Source organism: Dicentrarchus labrax, unplaced genomic scaffold (assembly GCF_905237075.1).
Source record: "Dicentrarchus labrax unplaced genomic scaffold, dlabrax2021, whole genome shotgun sequence".
NCBI classification, from domain to species: Eukaryota; Metazoa; Chordata; class Actinopteri; family Moronidae; genus Dicentrarchus; species Dicentrarchus labrax.
In genome coordinates this window covers 8,613,774-8,641,300 of record NW_026136711.1, presented here as the reverse complement: position 1 = coordinate 8,641,300, position 27,527 = coordinate 8,613,774, and the positions used below count along the sequence as shown (strand labels likewise).

The 27,527-nt window shown below is 39.8% G+C and overlaps 1 protein-coding gene and 1 long non-coding RNA gene across 3 annotated transcripts in view; one reads left to right on the top strand and one right to left on the bottom strand.

The window, feature by feature from the left end:
- Nucleotides 1-24,824, top strand: part of cdk18 (cyclin dependent kinase 18) — a 60,300-nt gene extending 35,476 nt beyond the window's left edge. For both annotated transcript variants that reach the window (XM_051416486.1, XM_051416484.1), the window contains exons 4-16: nt 4,806-4,937; nt 5,631-5,687; nt 8,004-8,118; nt 9,710-9,804; nt 9,917-9,979; nt 11,129-11,252; nt 11,767-11,887; nt 15,630-15,727; nt 15,828-15,933; nt 17,925-17,967; nt 18,059-18,149; nt 20,146-20,223; nt 21,026-24,824. In XM_051416486.1, the coding sequence (XP_051272446.1) occupies nt 4,806-4,937; nt 5,631-5,687; nt 8,004-8,118; nt 9,710-9,804; nt 9,917-9,979; nt 11,129-11,252; nt 11,767-11,887; nt 15,630-15,727; nt 15,828-15,933; nt 17,925-17,967; nt 18,059-18,149; nt 20,146-20,223; nt 21,026-21,060 (1,158 nt within the window). In that variant the 3' untranslated portion in view covers nt 21,061-24,824. The remainder of the gene's footprint in view (nt 1-4,805; nt 4,938-5,630; nt 5,688-8,003; nt 8,119-9,709; nt 9,805-9,916; nt 9,980-11,128; nt 11,253-11,766; nt 11,888-15,629; nt 15,728-15,827; nt 15,934-17,924; nt 17,968-18,058; nt 18,150-20,145; nt 20,224-21,025) is intronic.
- Nucleotides 1-25,763, bottom strand: part of LOC127372591 (uncharacterized) — a 78,159-nt gene extending 52,396 nt beyond the window's left edge. The window contains exons 1-2 of the long non-coding RNA XR_007886709.1: nt 25,682-25,763; nt 25,396-25,588 (exon numbers count right to left, since the gene is read on the bottom strand). This is a non-coding gene — a long non-coding RNA (uncharacterized LOC127372591). The remainder of the gene's footprint in view (nt 1-25,395; nt 25,589-25,681) is intronic.
- Between the last annotated feature and the right edge of the window lie 1,764 nt (nt 25,764-27,527).

The window sequence follows — 27,527 nt, the reverse complement described above, 5'->3', positions numbered from 1 at the left end:
AAAGTATTCAGAGTTTTAATGCGGATGTATTGTTTCTACAAGAAACACATCTTAAATTGAATCAACACCATCGCCTTCACAGGCCCTGGATCTCACAAAGAGTAAGGCCGGGGTGTAGCCATCCTCTTCCAAAACAATGTGCAGTTCAGCCCTTCGACTACACTTGAGGACTCATTGGGCAGATTTGTAATTGTGTCCGACGTTCTGTATTCCTCTAAAGTCACACTTTGCAATGTATATGCACCAAATTGGGACGACCACCAATTCATCTCCAAACTGATTTCTCTTCTGCCTGATCTTAACACCCATCAGCTTATCATGGGAGGGGACTTCAATTGAGCACTGAATCCTTCCCTTGATCGATCTTCTCTTAGGGCAAACACCCGGTCTCTAACTGCCAAAACTATTCAGTCCTTTCTAGACAATTATGGTGTTGTGGACGCACACCCTAATGCACATCAATATTATTTTTTTCCCCCAGTACACCACTCCTTTTGTAGAATAGATTATTTCTTTGTTGATCAAAAAATGTTACCCACCATTAAATCCTGTTCATACGACAGTATTACAATTTCTAATCATGCACCAGCGAAACAACTGAGATCAAAATTGCTGAATCTCTCCTCGGACATTCTCGAAATATGCAGATTCTCCTGATCCTGAATCATACAAGAAGAGGCTTGTTTTACAGACCGAGTTAAACTTGCTATCTACCAATCAAGCAGTCCAATTACTTCGAAAAGTTATTTTGAATTTGGAGATAAACCCAGTAAACTACTGGCCCTGCAGCTAAGGCAACAGAGGGCCAAAAATGTAATCTCCCAAATACGTTCGCCTCTTGGTGACATCCTCACTAACCCATCTGACATAAACAGCTGCTTCTCGGACTACTACTCCCTCCTTTATAAATCAGGTTCAAGTGCGGACGCACAGGCACTGGATTCTTTTTTCTGTGATATAGAAATACCCACCATTACCCCTGAGTGTAAGGCTCAGCTTGACCTGCCCCTCACCGCTGGGGAAATTTCCTGTGCCATTCAGTCTATGAAATCTGGCAAAGCTCCGGGCCCAGATGGTTTTTCGGTTGAATTCTTCAAAGCCACATACAACATTCTGGCAGGACCTATGGTTGATATGTTTAATGATGCTCTTAAAAGTGGGCTCTTGCCCCTCTCTGTCCGTCAAGCCTTAATTTCTTTAATCCCAAAGAAAGCTCAAGATTCGTTGGACTGTGGTAATTATTATAATTACAGACCTCAGAAGTCTCTGCTCTGTGGATACCAAAATTCTTGCTAAAATTCTCGCTAAACGACTGGAACCCATTTTACCTGAACTTGTCCACAATGATCAGACGGGATTTATTAAAAATAGAAAATAATTTTTCAACATTAGGCGTGTTTTGAATGTTATTTACTCCCCTTCCAAACCTGAATCTGAAGAGGTTCATTAATTTAAATACGTAGGAACTACCGTCACGCAGAACCTGCCAACCTATTTTATAAGAACTTCATACTAGCTCTAGAATCTGCTAAATCAGACTTCACACGCTGGTCATCTCTCCCTCTGTCACTAACAGGTCATATTAACACTGTAAAGATAAACATATTAGCTAAATTTCTGTACCTTTTTCAGTGTGTCCCCATTTTCATTCCGAAAGCATTTTTCAGAACCCTTAACCAAGCCATTTCTTCCTTCATTTGGAATAAAGGTCCTAGTAGGATACGAAGGTCTATACTACAACTACCAAAAATGTCTGAGGGGCTTGCCCTCCCAGACTTTCAGTCATACTACTGGGCCGCCAACATTCACAGCATTCTCTACTGGCCACATTGCCAGAGCTTCTTTGCTCCCCACTAACTTTGACACAGTTCAGAAAGACAGTTCAGATCCCACTTTGGGCTTCAATCATCCCAGTTGTCCTCTCCTTGCAATAGAAACCCAGCATTTCCCCCACCATTGAATGACAATGTCTTTCGGCTCTGATCTAAGAAGGGAATTAGAACTATTAAGGAAGTGTATGTTGATGGAGTGTTTGCCTCCTTCTCACAGTTATCTTCAAAATTTAACCTCGCTAAGACCCACCTTTTTAGGTTTTTTCAGATTCGAGACTTCGTCAGGAAAACTTTTTCACACTTCCCAAGACTCCCGCCCCAAATGCCCCTTGGCGCTATTATAGAAATTAATGTCAATGGTAAGGGAGCTGTGTCTACACTTTATGACCTCAGTACTGGACTCTCTCCCTCTTCTGTTATAGCCACAAGACAAAACTGGGAGGACGATTTGGATCATAAGTTTAAAGATGAGGAGTGGAAAGAAGTTCTAAGGAGGATTAATTCCTCTTCTATATGCGCTCGTCATAACCTCATACAGTTCAAATTTGTACATCGCATTTATTGGACTAAGGTCAGACTAGCATAGGTTAAACCAGATATGGACCCTACTTGTGATAGATGTAGGCAAGCTCCTGCATCGCTCCTCCATATGTTCTGGCTTTGTCCAAACTGATCACTTTCTGGAAATCTATTTTTAACTCCCTGTCAATAGCAATGGGCTCAACAATCAGCCTGTGCCCACTTGTTTCACTTTTTGGCCTAGCACCAAAAAACACAAAACTCTCAAATCTTCAAAAGGGTGCCCTCACCTTCTCTACTTTAAAAGCTAGACGACTGGTTCTTCTAAACTGGAAATCTGAGCATCCACCTGCTCATATTAACTGGGTTCATGACATGATATGAGATGAGATGGGTTTGTAAGTCAATAGGTTTGACTTTTAAACCCCCTCCACCTCCTCAGGTACCCCCATTCACACCCTGGCTACCCCACCCTCTTCCTCTACAGCCCTTCTCAGAGCTTAGACCCACCTGGAGAAGTCACAGACCACCGTGAGGATCATGTTCTTTCGACTTTTCCAGTGCCTTCGACACCATCCAGCCTCTCCGGCTGGCAGAAAAGCTCTCTGTGATGCAGGTGGATCAGGACCTTGTGGCCTGGATCACTGACTACCTCACAGACCACAGTATGTCAGACTGCACAGCTGCTTGTCAGATGTGGTAACGAGCAGCACTGGTACACCCCAAGGAACTGTACTGTCACCTTTCCTCTTCACCTTCTACACCTCTGACTTCTGCTTCAACTCTGGAGCGTGCCACCTACAGAAGTTCTCTGATGACTCCTCCATTGTCGGCTGTATCTCAGATGATAGGGAGGAGGAGCGGAGAATGCGCAGAACCAGGCAGAGCTGACGAGCGGCGCAAATTGACAGGTCGGGTTAGCGAGGAGTGGAAATTTTCATCCGGTTCGCTCCGCTCACATGCTCTTAGGATTACAGAGACCTGATTGAGAACTTCATTGGATGGTGCGACAGGAACCACCTACAGCTCAACACAGGAAAAACCAAAGAGCTGGTGGTGGACTTCCGGCGGAGCAAGAGGACCCCCTCCCCTGTTGAGATTAGGGGGGAGAAGGTAGAGATGGTGGACACCTACAAGTCCCTGGGGGTGACACTCAACAATAAACTGGATTGGACGGATCACACTGAGGCCCTCTACAGGAAAGGACAGAGCAGGCTGTTCTTTCTGAGGAGGCTTAGGTCCTTCAAGGTGTGCACTCGTCTACTAAAGATGTTCTACCAGTCTGTAGTGGCCAGTGTCCTCTTCTTTGTGGTGGTCTGTTGGGGGGGAGGCATCAGCACTGGGGGTGCCAACAAGCTTAGCAAGCTGGTGAGGAAGGCCAGCTCGGTGGTGGGGATGGAGCTGGACAGTGTGGAGGCTGTGACTGAAAAGAGGATGAGAGGGAAGCTGAAAGCCATCATGGACAACCTCTCTCATCCTCTCTACATTGAGCTGAGGCAGCTGAGGAGCACTTTCAGCTACAGACTGACCCAGCCCCAAGCCTCAAAGCGGTTTGGAGGCTCGTTTGTACCATCAGCCATCAGACTCCACAACGCCAGAGCACCCAGTACCCCCAACCCCCGCAGACAAAGACTAATTTAAAACGCCTACCTACAACGCACAAGCCTTTTGCACTATTTATATTTAATTTCCACTTTAGCAGTTTAGTAGTTTTAGTTTAGTTTTAGTTTTTTAGTTTTAGTCAAGCTTAATTTTCTGCTTATATTTTGCACTCCATATCCTACTAGAACAATGCATAGTGTAAATACTTTAATTTATAGTTTTATATCTTCTAATATTAATAATATTAGTAATATTTTTATTGTGATATTCTTTGTTCTCTGTTTTTGCACTACTTTATTTATCTCCTAAGGGGGATAAATAAAGGAATATCTTATCTTATCTTATCTTATGATGAGCTACATTCACCTTGAAAAGATTAGGTATTTGAGGGATGATAAGCAACAAAAGTTTGCCTGGTTCGGGAACCATTTATTTCCCATTTCTCCTCTCTTAGTGCTGCTGAGATCACCCCCACTCTGCCATCAGCCTCCTAATTTCTTACTTTTAACTCGAGAATCTGGAGAACCCCCCCATCCCCATTTTCTTTTCTTTTTTTTACTTTATTTTGTGTGTGTGCATCTAATTTACATATTTCTCCCTTTTTTTTAATAGTATTAGAATTAGTAATATAGTATTAACTATGACTATTGTTAAAATTGCCAGGCTTGGGAATGTTTGTCTTTCACACTGTCTTGTATATATATATATATATATATATATATAAAAAAACATAAATTATGTTAATGTTTGTACTATCTAAACAGGTGGCTAAACTCTACATCCACAACAGACAGATAAATAGATAGCAGTCTGTTGTGACCTCTGACCTCTGTGTCTGCTGACTTCTTGCAGGATGTCAGTAAGCGCATGTCTCTGCCCATGGACATCCGCCTCCCTCCAGAGTTTCTCAAGAAGCTGCAGCTGGAGAGTGACAACTCACCGCTCTGCAAACCTCTCAGTCGCATGTCTCGACGTGCTTCACTGGTTAGTGCTCTACAGTATGTTACTACATATGTATCTATCTATCTGTGATATATTAGAATCTCATACATATAACCATAGGCATATAAAGTGTTTTCATGACAGTGGTCAATATTTCAGGTCATAATGGCCGCTGTAAGGCTTTTTGTTCATCTAACTCTCATTTTAGCAATCATATTGGTTTCTTGTTTATTTTACAATCCATTTGATAGATTAGTCTTGAACCAGTGGCTCCTTTTACAGAGCATATTCCCTCTCTGCAAATTACTAGTCCTCTTATTTTCCCTGCCTGGTATTACTGGTTACACTACATGCCACATTTACCCTTTCACACAGATGCATGCACAGCATCAGGAGCAATTTGGGGTTCAGTATCTTGCTCAAGGATACTTTGACATGTGTGCGGGAGCCGGGGATCGAACCAACAACCTTCCTATTAGGGGACGACTCGCTCTGCCTCTGAACCACAGCCGCCCATATTTTCTGCCTTCTATGTTAATATTATAATCAGTATATTACTTTCTTAAATTTTTTCCCCAGTTTTCAATTATGAGGCTTTTTTCCCTGCCAGGTTAACAGAGCAAACAAGGATTTGTGTTTAATTAACTTAAGAAAATGTAAACTAAAGTATGCAAATGTGATCTTTTGACTCAGGAGAGAATCATCAGTGATTTGTCTTTTTCTTTTTGTCTCTAGTCTGACATAGGCTTTGGGAAACTGGAGACATACGTGAAGCTTGGCAAACTGGGTGAGGTACGTCAATACTAGTTACTCACACATTCATCTTTAAACATTTTTCAGACACTCGGTGGAAACAGTTGACGTGTAGCCCAGTGATGACTGTACAATTGCAACGCCTACTGCAGACACTGAGCAATTACTTGAAGCTAGACGGAACTTCTATCAAACACCAATAAAGCATCTCTCTGGTGTATAATATTGACCTCGCTGACCACAAGTTGTCTGCGACTCTTCATTATACTTAACTGGTTTTCTGTCAAGCCTCTCAGGGGAGAACAGAGTCTGTCGAAATGGATACAACATACAGCTTTGTTTACATGTCTAAACAAGACAGACGACAGTATGCCCATGTGTCTATTTTCTTGCATCAGTCGGAGTTGGCTGCTGCATCTTAACAAGAATAATGACGTGTCTTAACTGTTATACTCAAAATTAACTTGACACCGGATGTTGCACTAGAGCCCCAGCATCTCAGACCAAAACAATGGGATAGAAACTAATAATAAATAAAGCTTACCAAAACCATCTTTTTGAGCTAACGTTAATCCTTGTGGAAGATTCATTGACATATATAGAGGTGGATGACAGCTCTCCAAAAGTGGAGACAAAATATCTTGATTGCCTCCTGGTGGCTGACTGCTGTATAGGTCATAAAGCCTGCTGCCTACTAACTTTTTTTTAGGTAGTTCTTATCATGCTGATGTATGTTCAAGTGTTCATTTCTCTGATAAGTTTTTGTTTTAATGAGTTATTTGAAGCTATCAAAAGGGGGTTTCATGTCATGATTGACAGCTGAGCCCCGCTCACAATTAAGTCGGCCTGGCATATGGGTGGAACTTTGATACTGTGGCGCCAACCCCTATCACTACTGCACAGACTCTGGCTCTGAGTGGCAAAGATGGCAGCAGCCGTATCTGGGATATTTTGAGTTAATTTGTGTACAGTGGGAGGAAGTGGAGACACAACGTCCATCTTTTATATGTCAATGGGACAAATATGCTGGTCAATGTACGTCCAACAAAAGTTGCTGCCACTGACAGATTGTTATTCTAAGTGTCTGACAACATTATGGAAAGGATCCCTGCAGAGTGACCTTTTGTTTAAACACAAACAGTCGTTATATTGGTATCGCTTGTCACCAGACTCCATAGACAAAACGTGAATTTTACCTTGCATATCATTGTAACTTAATTCAAAGTGGACATAAACAAAATAAAACTCAACAAAACCATCTTTGTTAGTCTTTCCACTGTTTCAATAGCCACCAGCTCTGCTCTGGTTGAAATAAATCTTTAATTTACTGATGTAGATGAGAAAAACAGTACACAAACTACAGAGAGGCTGCGATAGCAACACAGGCAGAGGGAGTGTGATGTCATTCTCTGCTCAGGACTCACCTTATCCTTATACACATATAACTTTTAAATCTGCATTTACACTATGTGCTCCACCATGTACTCTGTGAGATCATAATGCACTGTCGTGCTGTGGATGAGGAGGGCTTTAAGATTGCACAACACGGCCAATGCACTTAAATCGCACACCCTTCATCTGAGAACACTTATTGCCTTAAGGAGTAAGGAATGATTAGTGACAGAAGCTGTCTGCATTAGTCTCAGTCACAAGGCTCAGCAGCAGATAACAGCACGGGTGAAGGAACGAAAAGAGCTGCTTTTGTTGTCAATTATCATAACCTGGGGTTCACAATAGCATGGTTCGGGTTATATGCAGTGGAACACAGTGATTTGCGTATGTAGCCATTATACAAGTATCCCATTTATTAATGTTCTTTTTCTCAATATCTGAAAAGATTTGCTCTCTTTTCAGCCTGCAGTAGTGGATCTGCTCATTTATTAGAACAATCAACAACATAATGATAGAAGAATTGTCTGCACTGCAAGGACAGAATATATGAAGGATAATACTGAGTGAGGATGATGCGCTGTCATAGTCAGTAAATGAGAAATCCCAATAATCAGATCCCAAAGAAATAAATATGCACTTAATTAATGGATTAAATCAAAGCCTGCTCGAGACGCTTGCATTATGTTGATGTAATGTTTTGATGCTGCTCATGGATGATAGCGGTTAAAACTTCTAACCTCATTCAGTCAGATGGAATTACTTATCTACTGCAATATTTTATGTTTATGTGCTATGGTGGAAAAAGTAAACAGACAGTGAAAGTAAACAGATTCAAAGTAACTTCATTAATCTATTGCTAATAATAGAAAAAAGACATACCTACTGGCATTTGTATAACAGTTCTTCAGAATATCGAATCATCAGAACGTCAACAGAGTTGTGTGTGTGTGTTTGTGTTCATAGGGGACGTATGCCACAGTGTTCAAAGGGCGAAGCAAACTAACAGAGAACCTGGTGGCGTTAAAGGAGATTCGGCTGGAGCACGAGGAGGGGGCACCTTGCACTGCTATCAGAGAAGGTACACACACACACACACACACACACACACACACACACACACACACACACACACACACACACACACACACACACACACACACATTTCCCAGTCCAGGGGTGCTGCCCTCAGGTGGATAATGAGGACAAGTCGTACTACAAGGAAGTGACTGAAGCACATTTTAATTTGCCACTTTGACTTAATCATAGCCTAATGTACATTCACTTGTGGGGGATTGTTGCTGTGTCACTTAGCACCGGACATATGGTGGACTTGCCTTGTGCACTGTATTTTATTGATTTTAATCTAACTGCACCTTTGGTTATCACAAAAAAAAAAAAATGTAAAGCTGATTTTTACTAAATTAACTTTTTGTCATATTTGCTAAAACTTTACTAAACTGACCTCATGTCCTCCTTCATGTGCTGGGCATGTGCTGTTGCAATAATTGATACACCTTCATCTCATCACACTTGGATTATTACTTTTGCCTTAAAAGTGATCATTAAAATTTCTAAATCAACTCTACAGGCAGCCAGTGCAGAGATGAAAGGGTCGGTGTACTGTGTTCTCTTTTTCTGGTACCTGGTTAACATCCTGGTGGCTGCATTTTTTCAATCAGTTGTAAGGAGGAGAAAGACTAATTGCTGCACACAGAGAAAGGAGAGTTGCAGTAATCTAGGCGAGATGAATAAAAAGTATGAAGGACTGTTTCCAGATTTTTGGTTGAGAGAAATGGCTTAATCTTGCAGATTTTCCTTAGTTGAAAAAAGCATGACTGTATGACTGTATTTTATGTGGCTGTTCAATGAGAGGTTGCTGTCAAAGAGAAATCACAAAGGTTTACGCACTATGGAAAATTGGATGAATCTAGCATGCATAGCAAATAGCACCTGCCCTAATTCTGACCTTTATCACCTTAAACCTCTGTTAGAGCTAATCTGTATCCCAAATCCATACTGAAAAAATATATAAGTAAGATATAATAATAAATAAATAATAAATAAAATACTCAAAACAGTCAGTGTGCATAAATAGAGCAACTTGATTTGTGAGTGTGCTGTTGATTGACACTTTAGTCCTGCAGTGCAATGCATAAATGGAGGAACTACTGAGCTGGAACAAAACATGAAAACAGCTCCAGGAACACCTCTGAAAACAACAACAAATAACCATTTTTGGAACCAGATTTTTGGAGAAACATTTTTCCATCTCTTTATTAAGTTTCACTGACATTTTAAAGTCAGTTGATATATTAGTATGGAACTGGTTTACGGTTTAAGGTAGGCCTCAGATACAATGATCTCTAGATTTAAGTGATTTCTCAAGGACAAATTGTCAAACTATGGTGTGTGTGTACCACTGGTGGTACGCAAGCTGCCTCTGGTGGTACATGGAGGAATCTCTGAAATATATATATTTTTAATTTTATAAATTAATTTAAGAACATAATACTATCAAAATACTACAAACGTTGAAATGAAAATACTTAAAGTATGATCTGGGGTGTTAGTAGATTGTTTTGCCGTAGTTTCTACTGCTGATGTTGCCGTTCTGGAGGCACATTTTAGGTAAACAGCACAACTTATCTCTCCTTTCTCTGACCACACAGTGTCTCTACTGAAGAACCTCAAACACGCCAACATCGTCACGCTGCACGACATCATCCACACCGAACGCTGCCTCACTCTGGTGTTTGAGTATCTTGTGAGTACATGGACAGTTCAGCATGAAGCCGCTCAGAAGGTGTCGACCTCAGTTACATGAGTGGAATGTGGATAGGTGCGAGTGTGACCACTGTGTCTATTGTGTCTTCCAGGACAGTGATCTTAAACAGTACCTGGACAACTGTGGGAATCTCATGAGCATGCATAACGTCAAGGTGAGCCCCCGGTGTGAAGATGACTCAGCAGCATTAGATGTCTCACTGTATACCAGAGGGACACTTTACATATGTGCTAAGACATCATTTGAACCCATATCACGTTGGCTTTCATTGAAATAAATTAATTTAGTCATTTAATAGGGAGTTTCTATTTTAAACACTCCTCTATTCCCTCGCCACCACACATACACAGACCCAGCGTTTGCAGCTGCTCATTTTGAAGCCAAAAAGCAAATAATGAAGCAGAATTAATTTTGCATGGTAGCCATGGAGTCCTGGAATTGAATCAATCAAATTAATTCACACAAAATCATTACTTCATGTGCACAAATCTAAAAGAATCATAGAATGACAGGGCAGTCCCGGTTTACCATTACATGTCAGTCACGCAGTCAAGCATCTGATATTCTGAAAAGAATTAAATTAAATTAAAAAAAACTTGGTGAAAACCCCAGATGGTTGTTTAACAAAACTTCTGGTGTTTTCAGATTCAAGCCATAATTCTGTTTCACACCTGAGGTCCTTCCTAATACCTAGAAGAATCATTACCATCCTATAATGTTCTAATGTAAGGGAAATGTTGTTCACTACTCCAGTAAATAGGATGAACCTCAGACACAACTTGGCAACTGGAGCTATTTCTTGTTCCCTCCGCTCAGAGACACTCAGACGCTGAGCTCCGAACCAGACAGCTAACGTTATGCTAGCATGATTCAAAGTCAATAACACTGCGTATGATTGACAAACACTTAATAAGTGTTATAAGGTATATATATATATATATATATATATATATATATATATATATATTATGATATATACAGATTTTATTTTCATTCAGTTTATGTTAGCACATTCATTTAGAACTGTGTACAGTTTCACTGCAACTACTTAGTTGGTATCCTACATCATTGAACACCCAGCAGCCAATCAGAATTGAGTATTCATGCGAGGTGAGGGGAGACTTGAATAGGAGGAGACAAATTCTGTTCCTTTCTTGATGGAGGTTAATAAAGGTCATAGGTTACAGGTTTATTCCCAACTGAGGAACCTGCAGTAGTTTTAAAATCCATGTCCCATTATAATCACATATACAGATGTCTAATGTTTGATCTTCATTTTCCAATTTCCATTTTTCTCCTACAGATCTTCATGTTCCAGCTGCTGCGTGGTCTTTCCTACTGTCACAAGAGGAAAATCCTCCATAGAGACCTAAAGCCTCAGAACCTGCTCATCAACGACAAGGGCGAGCTCAAACTGGCTGACTTTGGTAAGAAAAACAGCCGCGTGCTCACATGCGGCGTATACGGACATCAACAAATGCAAATGTGGTCATAAAGCCACAGACTCTTGGGAATAGGATAACACATTTCCTGCCACAATCGCTTTCCAATTATATTTTACTGCCACTCGGAGATCTCCTGTCCTGATTACTTTAGCAACCTTACTTCCTGTATCCTAGCAACTGTGCCCCTCTCTCTGAATTTTCTCAATTTTGTGCTGGATATGGGTTGATAAACCCACCGGTATTCCCCTATTTTTCACCTGTTTTAACTAAAAACGGCATATGAGCTGATAGAGGGACTATATGAGACTTATTGCATCCTACTGTTTCATTCTACACCTGTGGAGACACAAAATACATGACATTTAGAGGGAACTGTGGTACAAAGGCAAAGTGAAAGAGGTTGAATGTTTGCACAAAGAACAGGCGCGCTAAAATAGCCTTATGAAAGCCCTTCTGACTCACATTGTTAAAATCTTGACCACTTTGTGTTGTCCAGGTTTGGCGAGGGCCAAGTCCGTTCCCACTAAGACCTACTCTAATGAGGTGGTAACTCTATGGTATCGGCCCCCTGATGTGCTGCTGGGCTCTACAGAATACTCCACACCCATCGACATGTGGTGAGTACAGAATTTTGTTCATTTCTGTGAAGAAATTAAATAAAATTGACCAAGAAACATTGGAACACAAAGATTTAGCACACAGGTAACACAAATGTGCAATAAGCGCTGAGCACCTACCTGTAATGAAGCTGAGATGCTTTATCATGAACACTGCAATACTAGGCCTATCGGTAAATTATATGACCATTTGGAGCAACTGTAATGTCAATTAAAACTCCTGAAAAATCTCCTGGAAAAATAATTCTTAAAAAGAGTGGGAGCCCTGTCAGGGACCCTTTCAGGATCAACTGATTGTAACATATTTTAAAGAGAATTTTTTGTTTGTATCACTTAAAATACACAAAATCCAAAAGAGACACATTGCTGCCCTGATCGCTATGTCCATAACTTAGATATTTAATAAAACTGCCTTATAGAGTTTGTAATGGGAAAAATGTTGAAAATGTGAACTCACCAGATGGTGTGAAATCTTCTTAGCAACTTATAAGGTAGATAAAAACAACCCCATTAACACTACAACTCCTTGCTCACTGGCTGGGGGTGCTGCTCATCAGCCACTGGGGGAAGGCATATTAGAGTAACACTAATGAGCTGACTGAGCACACTGTGGAGCAGCACCCCGGTCGGGGGCGAGGAAGACATCTTGCCATTTTTGAGTTTACTAGGTTTACAATGAACTTTCTTTGGGGTGGAGAGTATAATTTTAGAAATCTTATAAGTTGCTAAGAAGATTGCCTACCATAGTTTGAGTTACATGAGATAGTTATTCAGGACTGTGACACATAGTACATACCTGCCAACTTTTCAAAAAACCTTGGAGTGAGATTTTGTCGGGGGTGACCAAAATGATGCCGCGCACGCAGTCACACAAGTTGGTGGCTCAGATATCAATTGGATTGGAATTCATTTGATGTTGTACCCATGTTGTACCCTGCATTCTGGTGGTTTGTGGGGAGGCCCAAAGCCGCTGATAGGGGCAGCCTACTGGAGATGGACAATATTGGTGACATTCTGAGAAGCAGACATAGCTGAAGGTCCAACCACAGGAAATTTTGGATTAAGTAGATGTGATGTCCTGCATTCTAGTGGATTTTTGGGTGGTCTGCTAAAGATGTGCAATACCTGAACTTATTCTGATTCATGTTCGGCATCATGACTCGTAGGGCCTTCTAGACTTGAGCTGAACATTCAACCAAAACTGTTGTTGTGCCTAAATGACTGCCTGCATCACAATAAAACCTTATTCATAGACCAGTGTTTAAGATTTGACCTAGGTTACCTGTAGGTTGATTGATATTTTGATTAGAATGGTATTAAACTGTGAGTAAATAAAAAATGCAATGAGCTGATATTTTGAGCATGCAGTATACATATATAGTATAAATAGTTAACAAGGTGCTCTCCTGCTGCTTGCTATGACAGCTTTCACCACACTAAATCATGTTCACACACACAAACACAAACAAATAATTTATTTCAAGATTTAAAGTTTAAGAGAGTGAGTACTCAATTGGACGACATTTCATTGTTACATACCAAGCCTCAGCTCAGATTCTCATCAGACTTCTCAAGGTAGTTTCTCCCGCTGTCTTTCTCGGTATCTCTTCTTCTGTCTCTAACTTCGGGGTGCCATAGACTGTGTATATAGAACGGGGTGCAGCATATATGGGTGCAGCGCATAGGGTTCAGTGCCGCTCATCAGAGCCATCTACCGTCGGGGAGTTTAAAAAGGAACGAACGAGTCTCGGCCCAAGATCGGATTTATTTTGCGTGAGAAATTGGATGTGTGGCGTGAGTGCGTGTGAAAACACGCCGAAAGCGTGAGAGTTGGCAGCTCTGATAGTATGACAGCCCTGGGTCTGGGTGTTGCCACATGTGTATTGCTTTTGTATTGTTGGATGTACTGTGTTATATTGATGTTTTTGAGCAAGCATATTAGTTTGAAAGTTTTAGTAAGATCTAAAGGCCCATGTGTGTGGACCTTTTTTTTTTACTTTTGGGAATCTGCTGGTAGTATTAATCATCTCTTCTGACCCAGGGAAACTAAGAACAAATGGGTTGAAAGGACCACATAGACCAGGGGCTTCAACCTTTTGTAACTTAAGGCCCACATCTGATTGTTGGGGGGGAAAAAAACTGAGGACCATCTTCCCAAATAAACAAACAAAAGGAGAGTGTCATGACCAAGATTAATATATACCATACAGCTAGCTATCAAAGAGGCTTTTGACTGAGTTGTTAATCAGGGCTGCATGACATGGTAAAAACATTATATTGCGATTATTTTGACAGATAATGCGATATGATTTATTTTTGATTAGTGTTGGAGTGATCATTTTTGCATCACAAATTAAATTTTACTGAAATAACTATTAAAATCATGATGATGTAAAAGTTTGGGGGGGTCTATACCAACATGTTTTCTTAAATCTGGAGAACAAGATTTGTAGACCAGGGCATCTCTGCAGCACTACAGTACTTAATTATTATGCTGCTTTTTCACACATTTCATGATTTATAAAAAAAAACTACAGCGGCATATTGCACTTGGCCTTAATGCGATTTCGATAATATTTTGATTGTACAGCCCAATTGTTAATGTTGTGATGACTTTCTGCTGTGCCTGTAGCCAGTCCCTTTTCTTTTGGAAATATATATTTTTTGGCTTCCCAACACATCCCGAGTGCTTTGTGTTTAAAACCTAATGATGTGTCATGATTGGTTCGGTATTTATAGCACATTTAGATAAGCTTTGTAAATTACTAAAAAAATTATCATTTTCTTATTATACTTATTATGTAAGTCCAGGTAAAATTAAAAATGTAATTTTAACGCTGTCAAACAAAATGTGACGTGTGCTCAAGTAAACATGAAATAACCAATTTCAACCAATAATAATATGACATTCATCTGTCAATCAATAGTACTATATAGTAGATGGTAGATACAGTGCTTTCATTTCTGCCAATAGATCCTCCTAAATGTTACACACTGGACCTTAAATCAATTAAATTTAACCATTTGGCAGAACTGCTGACTCTGCGGCCCACTAGATGCCACTCTGAGGCCCACCAGTGGGCCAGTACACCTGTTTTTTTGTTTTAAGCTGAACTCCCCAATGCACACAGGGCACCCAAAACACTAATGTTAGCCCTGGTAAGGAGCTGTGCTTTTTTTACTTGGTAAATTAGATGAATGTCTAACAGCTTGAGGATCGTCCAGGATTTCCATGAATCATGCATATCTATTAAAATCTCCCAGGTTATTAGCAGAGATATGAGTCACTAGCCATACAATGAAGCGTAATTCATCTGCATTCACTCTCCTTTTGTGTTTTTGCTCATTAGCAGTTTGCCATGGTGAGAAAACCCTCACAAAACCAAAGAGGATTAAATGTGGCTCTCTAGCAACACGCCAGCCTTTTATGAGCTCACCTAGCTACATATCCTCTCATCACGCCACAGGGCGCCTTTCCAACACACCATCCTGGATGGAACAAAAGGCTGCACTGTGCCCACTTACACCATACATGTTTGCACTTATGATCAGCACTCTTTGAAGTGTGTGTGTGTGTGTGTGTGTGTGTGTGTGTGTGTGTGTGTGTGTGTGTGTGTGTGTGTGTGTGTGTGTGTGTGTTTGTTGAACACAGCTTCACCTAGACTTCTATAATGTTTGATGACTCTTTGTTGTTTGCTCTTCCTCCACCCACTGTATCTTCATCTCCTCCCTCCTCCTCCAGGGGCGTGGGCTGTATCCTGTATGAGATGGCAACAGGTCGTCCCATGTTTCCTGGTGCCACAGTGAAGGAGGAGCTACACCTAATTTTTAGGCTCATGGGTAAGATAGCTGCACATTATGATAATATCCTACAGTAAAATAAGTGACAGTGTCCTGTGACAGCAGACAACGATATATTTAATTGTTCTTTGTCTTCCAGGTACTCCAACAGAAGAGACTTGGCCTGGTACCAGTAGTAATGAGGAGTTTAAGTCTTACCTCTTTCCTCAATACAGACCTCAAGCTCTCATCAACCATGTGCCCAGGTAACACTAACCCACACCATGTTTACACCTGACATCAACATGCATTTTGGGTGGTCCAATCACAAGTGGACAAGTCTTAGTACGTCAGTTTACACCTGGCAATAGAATGTGTCTCCACAACTTGAGTGAGCACTTGTAATCGGATCTCACTTCCCTGCAAGTTTTATTTCCAGTTTCCGGTTGCGATATGAATCATCCAGTTATCTGTTGTACTGACTCTTCGACCCGAACAGAAATCTGTGTTTCCTGTGTACTCAATTCATGAGTATCCATTTTGTTTTCCTGTTGTTGTGGTTTCTTCTTGTTGCACTTTAGAGTAATATGATACCGCCGGTGTGAAAGGAGTGCACACTTCCGCTTTTGTAAGGGAAATCAGTTGAGTAGGCGGTTCTTCAGTGTGGCCCAAGACACGTTCGCATACACACGTCGCCATATGCAGCCCACCTCCAAATGTGGTCTGAGCGATAGGATCTCAATGTGTCCTCAATGCATCTTGGGTGCATTCACCTTGTGATCAGATTACCCTAAACGCATGTTAATGCCATATGTAAACAGGGACTAATTTCACTAAATACCAAGTATAGCTGAAGTCCAGTCAGTCCATCCAATAGCTGTCAGGACATTTCACTCTAAACAAATGTGAACCTCATGGTGGCACTAGAGTAAAATCAGGAGTTCACCAAAGTCAGTAGGATTCATCATCTGGGAACCATGACTGCCTGTATAATTATTGAGATAATTCACTGGATAAGTTAAAGCTTTGGCCTGTTGGTGGCACTAGATAAAAAGTCACCAAAGTTATTAGGATTCTTCAAATGTATGGATATATCTAGTAGTTGTCAAGATAATCAAGTCTGAACCAAAATAATGGATTGATAGACATTGGTATCACTATAGAGCCATGGTGTTAACTTGGCCAAAAATCATTCCTCTATAATCTAGAATCTACAGATATTTTAAAGTAACTGAGAGGTGTTCTTTTTCCTCCACTGTCCTTCTACACTAATGAGAGCAGGGTTTTTGTTTAAGTATACTGATGGCATGACCTTAGTTGGCCCTCTTTAGAAAACAGTCCGCAGAGCAGTGAAGCATTTGACCAAGCTCAACACAAGCTCAGACTTGGTGCAAAGTAGCAGTTTGGAGATCAATGTTAATAGGACTAAAGAAATTATTATTTTGCCAAGCAGCATTTCTTAACAGGGCCTGTTGTACTTGACAGCCAAAGTGTTGAAAGTGTTGAAAGTTTCAGGTGTCCTGGTACAGCTCTCGGCTGCTAACTCAGCCTCTCTGAAAATACCAAATACTTGACTTTATCTTCTGAGGGTACTCATCAGCTTTCAAGTTAGTCAGTCTTAGAAATAGTTTACAAATCTGTAATTGGGACTGTTTTAACATTACACTTTACATAATTGTTTGGCAACATTACTGCAGACCTAGGAATAAGCTTGCTAGAATAGTTACACTGTAACAAATGATTGCTTTGACAGACACGAGTCTGGGAGACATTTCCTTGAACATCCAAAAGTACTTTTACTTTTAAGTGCAATCAGTATTTTATACTTCTATGCCACAAATCTTTTTCCACACGTTTTTTTATTTTATAATTTAGTGTTTAATGCTTTGTTTAATATTCTGATCAGTGTGATGTGTGTTATAATTTGGTAGTATTTTGCATATTTGTTGCATATGTTACATGTTCCAATGCTGCTATTAAGTTTAAGTGAGCTAAAGCCAAATTTACACCCTTGTGGATAATTTTATTTTGTGTTTTGTTGTATTTTGCTGTGAAATATTGGCCTTTCTCTGCTCTTTTACATTTAGCTTAATCATAAAACTAAAAATTGCTATTAATAAAAAGAATTCCAGAACATTTTGGGGGTCATTTGAGAAAAAAAGCAGACATGAAGGAAATTCACCCAGTCTTCATTTACCTTCATCATCAGTAGCAGCATATCATAATACAAGCTGATATGTTTATGTGTCTCCATCAGGTTGGACACAGAGGGGATCGACCTGCTGTCTGCTCTGCTGCAGGTATGAGACAAAAGCACAATGACCTTCACTCAGCTGGATATGAGACAGAACAGAGACGACCTAATAAGCTGCTTTTTCATTCTGTTTGCAGTACGACACCAGGAGCAGAATCTCCGCTGAAGCTGCCCTACGACACCCCTACTTCCTGAGTCTGGGGGATAACATACACAAATTGGCAGATAGTAAGACACACATATACACTCTGAACACACCTTTAAAGCCTCTTGAGAATATTTGAGGTCCATAGTTCTTGGCAAGTCTGGCTGTGAACAGCAGACTGCACTTCCACTATAAATGCTGCTTTTGCCATCTCAACTGTGGCCTTTCTGAAAAACATGGGTTGCATCATGTGTTACTTTTGACTAATTCTCACAATTTGACCAAAAATTTTACAAAACACGTCTGACACAACACACTGTTAGTTTTAAAAAGCTCTGGGTTGTACTGAATTGAACTGCTGAGCGCACCATTGCTCTTACTCAATATTGTTCAATATCTAAACCTTAGTTAAAGCTTGCATGTGGCTACTTATTTGCCTTGTTTAGATTTTTGTCAACTGTGTCCATTGTTAGCAAATAGTCTGTTTCCAGATTTAGTTGTACTTCTGATGTGTGTGACAGTGACAATCGCAAACTTGTAACAAAGATGCACAAATGTATATACCATGGGTCTTCAACTGCATTTGTCCAATGGCCAGAATATTTTTTTTTTTTGCCTAATTAGCCTATATTGTTTAATATATTCAATACATTCTTATAAAATTAATGTTGGCTGCTCCTTGTTCTATTAATTCCTGCAATAACTGATTGTTTTGCTGTGTCAGTCTCACTGACAAGCACACTGAGTTTTCTGTGACTACTACTTTGTGCAAGTTAAATGCCTTTAATGTGAAGCTGCACCATTAGGATATGTTGGGTTTGCATTAGCAGTTATTTAATACAGTATTTTTCTGGAAAATTTGCTCAGTTTGTTATACTCTTCATAAATACTGCAATACTTTCATAAATGGTTGCAACACAACCTGCAGTTTTGGTTTAGATATTTTACTGAGGTGTTTAAGTAAAGAGTTGCCAACTGTAATACCCTACATATATCAAACACCTTTTTTTTTTGCAAGATGAGTAAATGGGTGAATCAGTGTAAGGTTAAACTACTGAATAAATAGAAAATTATGCAGAGGTACCCTGCTATATTTTCTGACAGACTGATGTAATCTAGGCTAGATTTTAAATGAATAACTTAACATTAGAGTGAATAGATGGTGGCCTGAAACCAGCACATAACACAAAGAGGAGCTAATAACTACATAAATAAATAGGGAGTAAAAATGATAAACCTTTCAGATTATCATAAAGTGAAGGTTCAATACATATACTCTCTTTCTCTCTTAGACATACACAAATAACATTAAGGCACATACCAGGTTAGGACATACTAATATATACACAGGATCTCATTCAAAAATGCATATAAAACATCATCACAACCAAAAAGCTAATCCCACAACCTGCAGTTAGGTTTTAAATACTCTGATGTAATGACAGACCAATATGTAGCCAAACATTTTTCGTTAGCTACTCACACTGAATGTGTGCCACTGTGAGACACATTTGGTTGCTTTTCTTGTTTGAAAAGCAACATTGAAGTGAAGATGGATCTCTGTAAGATCTTCATGTGGACTAAATGGCTCACAAAGAATACAATTTAATTTCTCTTTTCTTAGAATACTCTTTTCTGTGTGTATGTGTATATATATATATATATATACACTTTTTTTTAAAAAACAGAAAAGTATCTTTTATGTATTTACTTTTTCATTTGCTGAAATGTTGAAAGAATGTATGTCATGATACTGCCTTTTCCAAAAAAATATAAATAAAAAAAAATAAAAAAGAAAAGCAACATTGATCTTAAACCTAAAATGTAAATGCACTCCAGGTCAAGGCCGCAGAAACACAGATTTTGGTTTTTAACTCTGCACAATGGTTATCACATTTGTGCATTTGTCCTAGAAGTTGCTCAAGCTAGAGCCTCTGGTTTGTATGATAAGGTGTGTCATATCAGTACAACTTCAGTACATGCTTAAAATTAGAGGCAACACAAAAGAAGTGTATACAATGTTAGTAGAGTAGTGGTGTCTTTTTTTATAAGTTGTTCTTTCTCCCCTCTTTGTTTTAGCTGCTTCAGTGTTTTCCCTCAGAGAGGTGCAGCTCCAGAAGGACCCAGGCCACCGCAGCTCAGTGTTTCAGCCTTTAGGTAAGATTATTTCCACACAATCTCACACTATATATGACTATACTACAGACTTTGTTCAAGTCACCTTTATGAGACTAATTTCTTCACATAGTGGCCAGCCATAATGTGGTGCACAACATGCACATACAGCACATATACTGTGCATTAACATTAGTTTTTCCTGATATTCTCATAGTTGATAGTTTTAGATCACACATAATAAGAAAGTTAAAAGTTTCAAAGATATGAGTAATAACAATGGAATGGATACTGTAGCACTGTAAGTTTCCTGAACTGTCTGGAATTAAATGGAATTAAATCTAGCTCTGTTTTGTTCCTGACCACAACATGTGAAATGGTGATGTGTCTGCAGATGTACCTTGCTAATTAGCTACGCTCTGCAAAAAGCCAGCATGCTGATTTTGTTTACTCTGACACAAATAAAAAATACCACAAAGAATAGTCTCACAGGAATTTAAAAGAAAATGAAAATAAACAAGCGGTTGTCTATGAATTCACTGTTTTGCTCTAATAAGCTCTTCATATACTTAATAAGTCTGACTATGACTTTATTTCCCCTGGTTAGGCTCCTGTAAAGCTTCAAGACCTAACTTCATAATACTCAACTTATGCTAGTATGTAGCATCCATAAAGGGTATCTGAATTTTTTTCAGTTTTATTGCTGAAACACTGTAGAATTATTTCCTAGCTGTATCTATAAACTTTGATTTTGTTGTACAACCTTGTTTTGTATAATGATAAATAAATATTCTTGATCTTTGATTGATTGATAAGTGCTCCATCTCAAATTTTCTCTCTTCAGGTCGAGGAAAGAACCGAAGACAAAGCATCTTCTAGAGGTCACAGGAGGGGGAGCGAAGACACACAGAAAAGTGGAGCTGCCTTTTGAGACCACAGCACAAAGGCCAACACAGCTCAGCACATTCACAAGCATGCTAACTTACATGTACACACACTCATGTGCATTCACTCATTTTCATGGCAGCTGACCATGAAGACACACAGGGTTTCTGGAAATACACTTGTACTACTGCACTTGAAATGACTGAGCTGAGATACACTCGCCCTCCACACACCCACACACACACATACAGTACATGTTTGCACACATTTGCACAATCGGCGACATGCTGCCATTACTTAGTTGCACATACCAGAGATTTCTAAGTATCCAGCTGACACACACAGGCATTTCAACCTAAGAAAAACTGTCCCCCAAATAAAGCTAGTCTGCTCTGTCATAGTGTACACATAGTATACACAAGCTTGTATAATTGCCATTCAGAGCACACCCAGGGCTCTGGCCATCTAAGGTAGCTACCACACCATGAACCATCATACAGTTGCAGGTGTACAGAAGTAAAGGGTTGTGGTGTGAATGGAGGTTGGTTAAGTTTGAAGTAAAGTCCAATGAGATCAATTTGTTTCCAATTACGCTAAATGTTTTTCTTACTAGGCTTATCTCTACCCTAAGGTGTAGCTCAAAGATACACTCACTGATTTTGTTATTGCACCCCCAAATTGTAAAATGTTTCTTCCCAGCTCAACAGTCACATTACAGAATATGTGCTGCTTTCAGGGCTGTAGCTAGGATTTAAGAAATACCGTGGTCATAAATGCCATCATTCAGTCAACTGTGCAGTTGTGCTTTATGTAATTTGATTTCCAAGAATGAAAGTCTAAATGCTCATCTATTACTTATTATGATTTTGCCACACATCTTATAAATGTTTTTCAAATGCCCGAAGTCCCCCCAAGTTCCTAAACCTCCCAATCCACAGAAAGAAAATGGTAATGATGGCTAGGGCCTTCGATGCTACTAGGCACTAAATAACAATCTCAGGGTGTGTATCTTTATAAATATTTAGAGCATTTCCATTATTTAAGTCTTTGTTAGCTGTAGTGAGCTAACATGCTAATTAAACAGCAAAATATTATCATGAGGCTCATGAGGTTCAACCTTATTCTGCATAATATATGTAGCTGATGGTTAGCTACCTGGATATGGCAGCTGGTTTAAGAAGCCGCTGTAATTTAAACAGTATCAGATTTATCTGTGATCAAACGAGCCACCAATATGGCAGCTACGGGTGTGTTAAGTCACCTGACAGTCTTGAAGTTGTACAAGCAGTCTGGATGTGGAAATAGTAGCAACACACTGTTCATTTACTGTACCTCTACTCACATGAAACAAACATTGAGCCTATCATAAAATCTGACTCCATCGTTCATATAAAATTCATGTCGACAGACTTGCTATGCTACAGTGCCCCAGTGTTTCAACTCAGCGTGGGGTTTTGTTCCATACGGTGTTAACAGCTGACTTTCACTCCAGTTTTTGAAGTTGCCTTAGTAAACTGTGCATGATATTTTGGCTTGTGAAGAATCTATATTTGATCTTGTGTAGCCAATGTGTTAGGAGGCATTTGCTTTGTGTGTGTAAATAACTCACTATGGAGTATATGTATTTCTTAGTCTCCTATTTGCACAAACCAGAAGTGTCCTCTGAAGCCTGCTCCCTTCCCTTTGTGTCTTACCTTATATAGCTCCAAAATATGACCCTCATATCGAACCAAAACCCCTTAACCCTAGACCAGTAAACTGAGAAAGTATGTCATACAAGTATTTTCTAGTAGCAAATTACTTTCAGTAGGACTCACCACTACCCCTTATGTTTGCACAGCTCTATTGCACCTGTTAACAGGGAGCAGCTTTTGGCTATAGTACCACAATAGACAGTGTATAAAAGTACTCCTGAGTAAAGGCATAGAGTAGAGGCATTCACAAGTTGAAAGTTGCTAAGATCACATGTGCAGTTCAATCAGGTAAAGACTTAGCAGTCTACCTACATCTAAAGGACGGGGGTCACTGCCTTGAGGACTATTATATGCACATATGTGGACAGATGGTTTGAAAGAGTAGTGAAGGATGCCATCTATGTGGAGCAACCATTGCTCAACAGAGGAGTCAAGAACACCATGCATGAGCCATTTATAATGCCATCCTGCATTTTAAGACCCGTTCACACTTTTACTTGTGGCTCTAAGGGCTAATTCAGACCAAATGAGGCGCTGCAGCAAAAACTCCCATTCATTTGAGTGAGGGTAGTCGGTTTGGGCTGTGGTGGTGGGGGCTGCAGCGACCTGCACCAAAAAAGTTAAGACATAATCAACTTTGTAGAAACTCAACCTGACATCACAAAGTGGTGGCCAGTCCGGCGATCACTCGTGACTCTAAGGCGTGCCTTAGAGCATGCCTCTTGCTCTGGATGCAAACAAATGTGAAAATTCATGATGGCTGCACATGGCTCTTTGCTGATGACTGGCTCTTTGGTTTGTGGTACCCCCGACCCAATCACTTAAATTCCTGCCTTCTTCCAAAGCACACTGGTTATCAACACACACGTGCTGTACATTTGTGACATACAGCTACTATAAAAGTTTTAACTAAGAACTGCCAAAGTTCTGCTTCTGCTTTCTTTATCTACCTTCCAGCCTACCAGCCTTCCTGTGTAATGCTGTAAAGTTCGAGAACAACAGTAGTACAAAGTATGTACACTGTAATTGTTATGGACAGTGTGCATGAAACCACAGATGAGATCTCATGCATTTGGTAGGCATGTTGCCAAATGCGGCACATGTGAACTTAACGGTTCTCAATGTGTGAACGACCTTACAGAGGTTAAATGCCTGGCGCTCTTCCTCAGTTGGAGGTGAAATGTCTTGAAGAAATCGCTGCAAGTCTATAGCAACTGCCTTTGATTTTATACTTCTGGATCATCAGATCCACAGAATTGAGCAGACCATCAAGTAAGAGCTAATGAATGACACCTTGAGACTGTTAAGGAAATACAGAGGTAGAGTAACCAGTAACTAGAGAGTTGTTGGTTTGACAAGTGGCCGTAAGCCAAGCACTGAACCCCTAAAGCGCTCCAGTGCCAGACTGATATGAAGAGTTATATCTATGTAGGTCAGAGGGGTTTATGTTTCTGTATGAGTAAAGAGACAGATGCCAGTGACAGTTTGATGGCCGCTGAAAGTGTTTCTACCTCTAAAAGTGAATGAAGCTGATGTAAGAATTATGTTGCGACCATCCAACCCCCCTCTGTTCACCTGCCAGTGGGTGCAAGCAAAGGTGAAGGCAATGAGGAGAGAAATTCAGGGCAAACCTGCTGGGACTTCAGAGGGATGTATAGCTGTGGATGTTACACTTCCAACCCCCAACCCCACCCCTTTTCTCCCCTCAGTGGCAGAAGTATTACTGTGTGTTTAGTTGTGGTAAATGAAGCTATTTTAAATACTGTAATGAAAAGAAATAATATATATGTATTTTAACAGATGTTTTCATCTTTCTCAGTGAGTTTTATGCCGTTAAAAAAATAGAGCACTGTATTTAAAATAAAATAAAGAAAAAAACCTGCAGATGATGTCTAAATGTTTTATAAAGGATAAGTTTAGATTTTGTATAAGATGTGATATTTTGTGTGATTTGTCTACACTGTTATAAAATGAGAAAATGAATGTACTGTGACTGCCAACAGGCGTAAAATTGATTGAATAATTGATTAATTAATGAATAAATAAACTATGGAAATTCTGGAACACTCACTTGTTCTGTGTCTTTTTGGCTTCTTATACCATTGTGAGCTGATGTGGTTTAGTTTTTGGAGGGTACAGTACAAAGTAAGAGGTACAGTAATATAGGTGAACAGAAGATGGTGCTATTGGTCTACTGAATGTAAGAGGATGTCAAGTTAGTTTTTTAAATTGATGCACAGCTGGTGATAGTGGCAGCAATACAATATATATAGCAGCACCAAGGTTTCTTAATCTTCAGTAGGCAGTGACAGTGCTGGATTTTGAATTTAAGTATGACTGAATGAATTTTGAAGTACTGAATGAATTTTGAAGTACTTCAAAATTCATTCAGTCATACAAAATTCAGATTCAAAAGCATAAATAAGGAAAAATAGTCTTGTTCATTTCCCATAACTTTTAAATTATTACTCAGTTCAAGGCTTATGGTAATGACCTGTCATCATCAGTCACATTTCCATGAAAAACAAAAAAAAAATTGTAACATTAAATAAGAGTACCAATGCAGTGTGAGTAAAGTAATGAGCTTGAGATTTCAAAAGTCTATGGGCTGCAGGATGAAGCTGTTTGAACCTACCTGATGCGGGGACCGGATACTGTGTTAATGTCTGCCTGATAGCAGCTGGTAGAACAGTTTGTGGCTGGGGTATTGGGATCGTTGGTGATCCTGTTGGCTTTCTTCCTGCTGGGTGTAGAGGTCCTCCATGGATGGCAGCTTCATCCTGGTGATGGTCTGTGCAGTTTTCACCACCCTCTGTAGAGCTTTACAGCTGAAATAGTAGGGTTAAACACAGGTGTTACAAATGATACTAATTAAGGTCCTATTCCATTCAGGTCAAACAGAACTGGAACATAGCTAATACCTGTGATTACCCTATTACATGTCAAAATAGCTGCTGTGAAAAGGGTCTATGGTGAACCTGTAGAAGTTGCAGAGTCTCCAGCCTGCGGAGGAATAAGAGCTGTCGTCTGTCTTTGTGAAGGTGTCGTTGTGGTGAGTTCAGGTTTAGGTCACATCCTGAAGTCACTGACTCTCTCCACCGCAATCCCATTGTCAGTGACGGAGGTGTGTCCTTCTCTCTCGCTTCTTGCTGTCCACTGTCAGCTCCTTTGTTTTTCTGATGTTGAGATGGAGGTTGTTGTCCTGGCACCAAGATTTCAGGGATCTGTACAGGCCGTCTGCCACCAGGCTGATGACGGTCGTGTTGTCAGCAAACTTGATGAAGGCGCTGGAGCAGTGGGTGGTCATGTATTCCTGCGTGAACAAGGAAGTACAGGAGAGGACTGAGCATGCCCGGGGTCTGCCCGTCAAGAAGTTCATAATCCAATCAAGATGTCAAGCCCCAGGTTTCTGAGCTTGATGACGAGCTTGGAGGACACAGAGGTATTGACTGCTATATGGTATTCAACAGCGTTCTCGTTCCTCTGGCCCAGGTGGGAGAGACATGGTGTCGTCCATTGATCTGTTTGGTTTGTTCGTAAATTGAAGAGAGTGTAGTGAGTCAAGGGGGGGAGAGATGATGAAGGTTTTGACTAACTGCTCAAAGCACTTCATGATGGTACAGGGAGGTGATCATTCAGGCAGATAGATGTAGTGCATACAGTGCTGGTGATCACTGTGTATGTGTAGAGGGACCATGTGTTTTGTTGTTCTGGTTGTTCATATTTCATGATATTTTAGCGATGACAACAGGAGACACTTTGTTGTGGTGAATAATTATCACAAATTCTATCCATTATCACATGAAATCAAACAGGTTTTCAAAGTAATAAGCAGGTCTCCATTAGGGGCGACTGAAGGTGAAAACAAAGTTAATGCTTTTTAATAAATATTTTCTTATTCAATATCAAAAGGAAACCATGCTTTAGGACCGCCATTATACTATTTTTCTTACTTACCTTGAGCCCTGTTTTATATTTACATGCAGTTTTATATTATGTCAAAAACAGCAATATTAGGCTATTTCTTCTTCTTCTCAATTGTTGGATGTCTATGGGATCAAGTAGCTGTACATAATCCCACAGACATGTAGTAATTGAACAAAGCTAAAGGCGGGCACATTTTTCTAAGCTTTGTAAGCATATACGGTATATTTCATTTCACTTCCTCTAATTTAAACTCAAGTGTACTTTTCACTCCACTACATTCATCTGACACCTGCAGTTACTAGTTATAGTAGATTATATAAACATTTTGGATGGAACATATGATAAGCCTATAAAATACAATACAAAACCACTTACAAAAAAACGTGTCTACTTGGGGCCCTTGTTTTAGAGGTCTATTAGTTGTTAGCAGTTCAAAGGGTTTCATTTAAATAATTGTTTGAGGCCAAAACTAGCACATTTCAACCAGATAGATGTATCCATATTAAGTCTTATAACTAGGGGGCAAATACTTTGATACTTTAAGTACATTGCCAATAATATTTGTGTAATTTTAAATGCAGGACTTTAATTTCAGTATACTGACAGAGAATTGTATAAAACGTTCTCTAAACAGGAAATCTGTTTCTGCTCAAAATTCATCCACATCACTTATTTTACAGAAAGGTCCTGCAGTTCTGAGCTCACTATTTGGGTTAGTTGTACAGTTTTTAATATAATATGAAACATCCCAAAAAATATGTCACTTACTCAGGGGTTGTCAGTTACAGAGAAGGGGTCCCTTGAGAAAAAAGGTGTAAGAAGGAAAACATTGTTTCACCA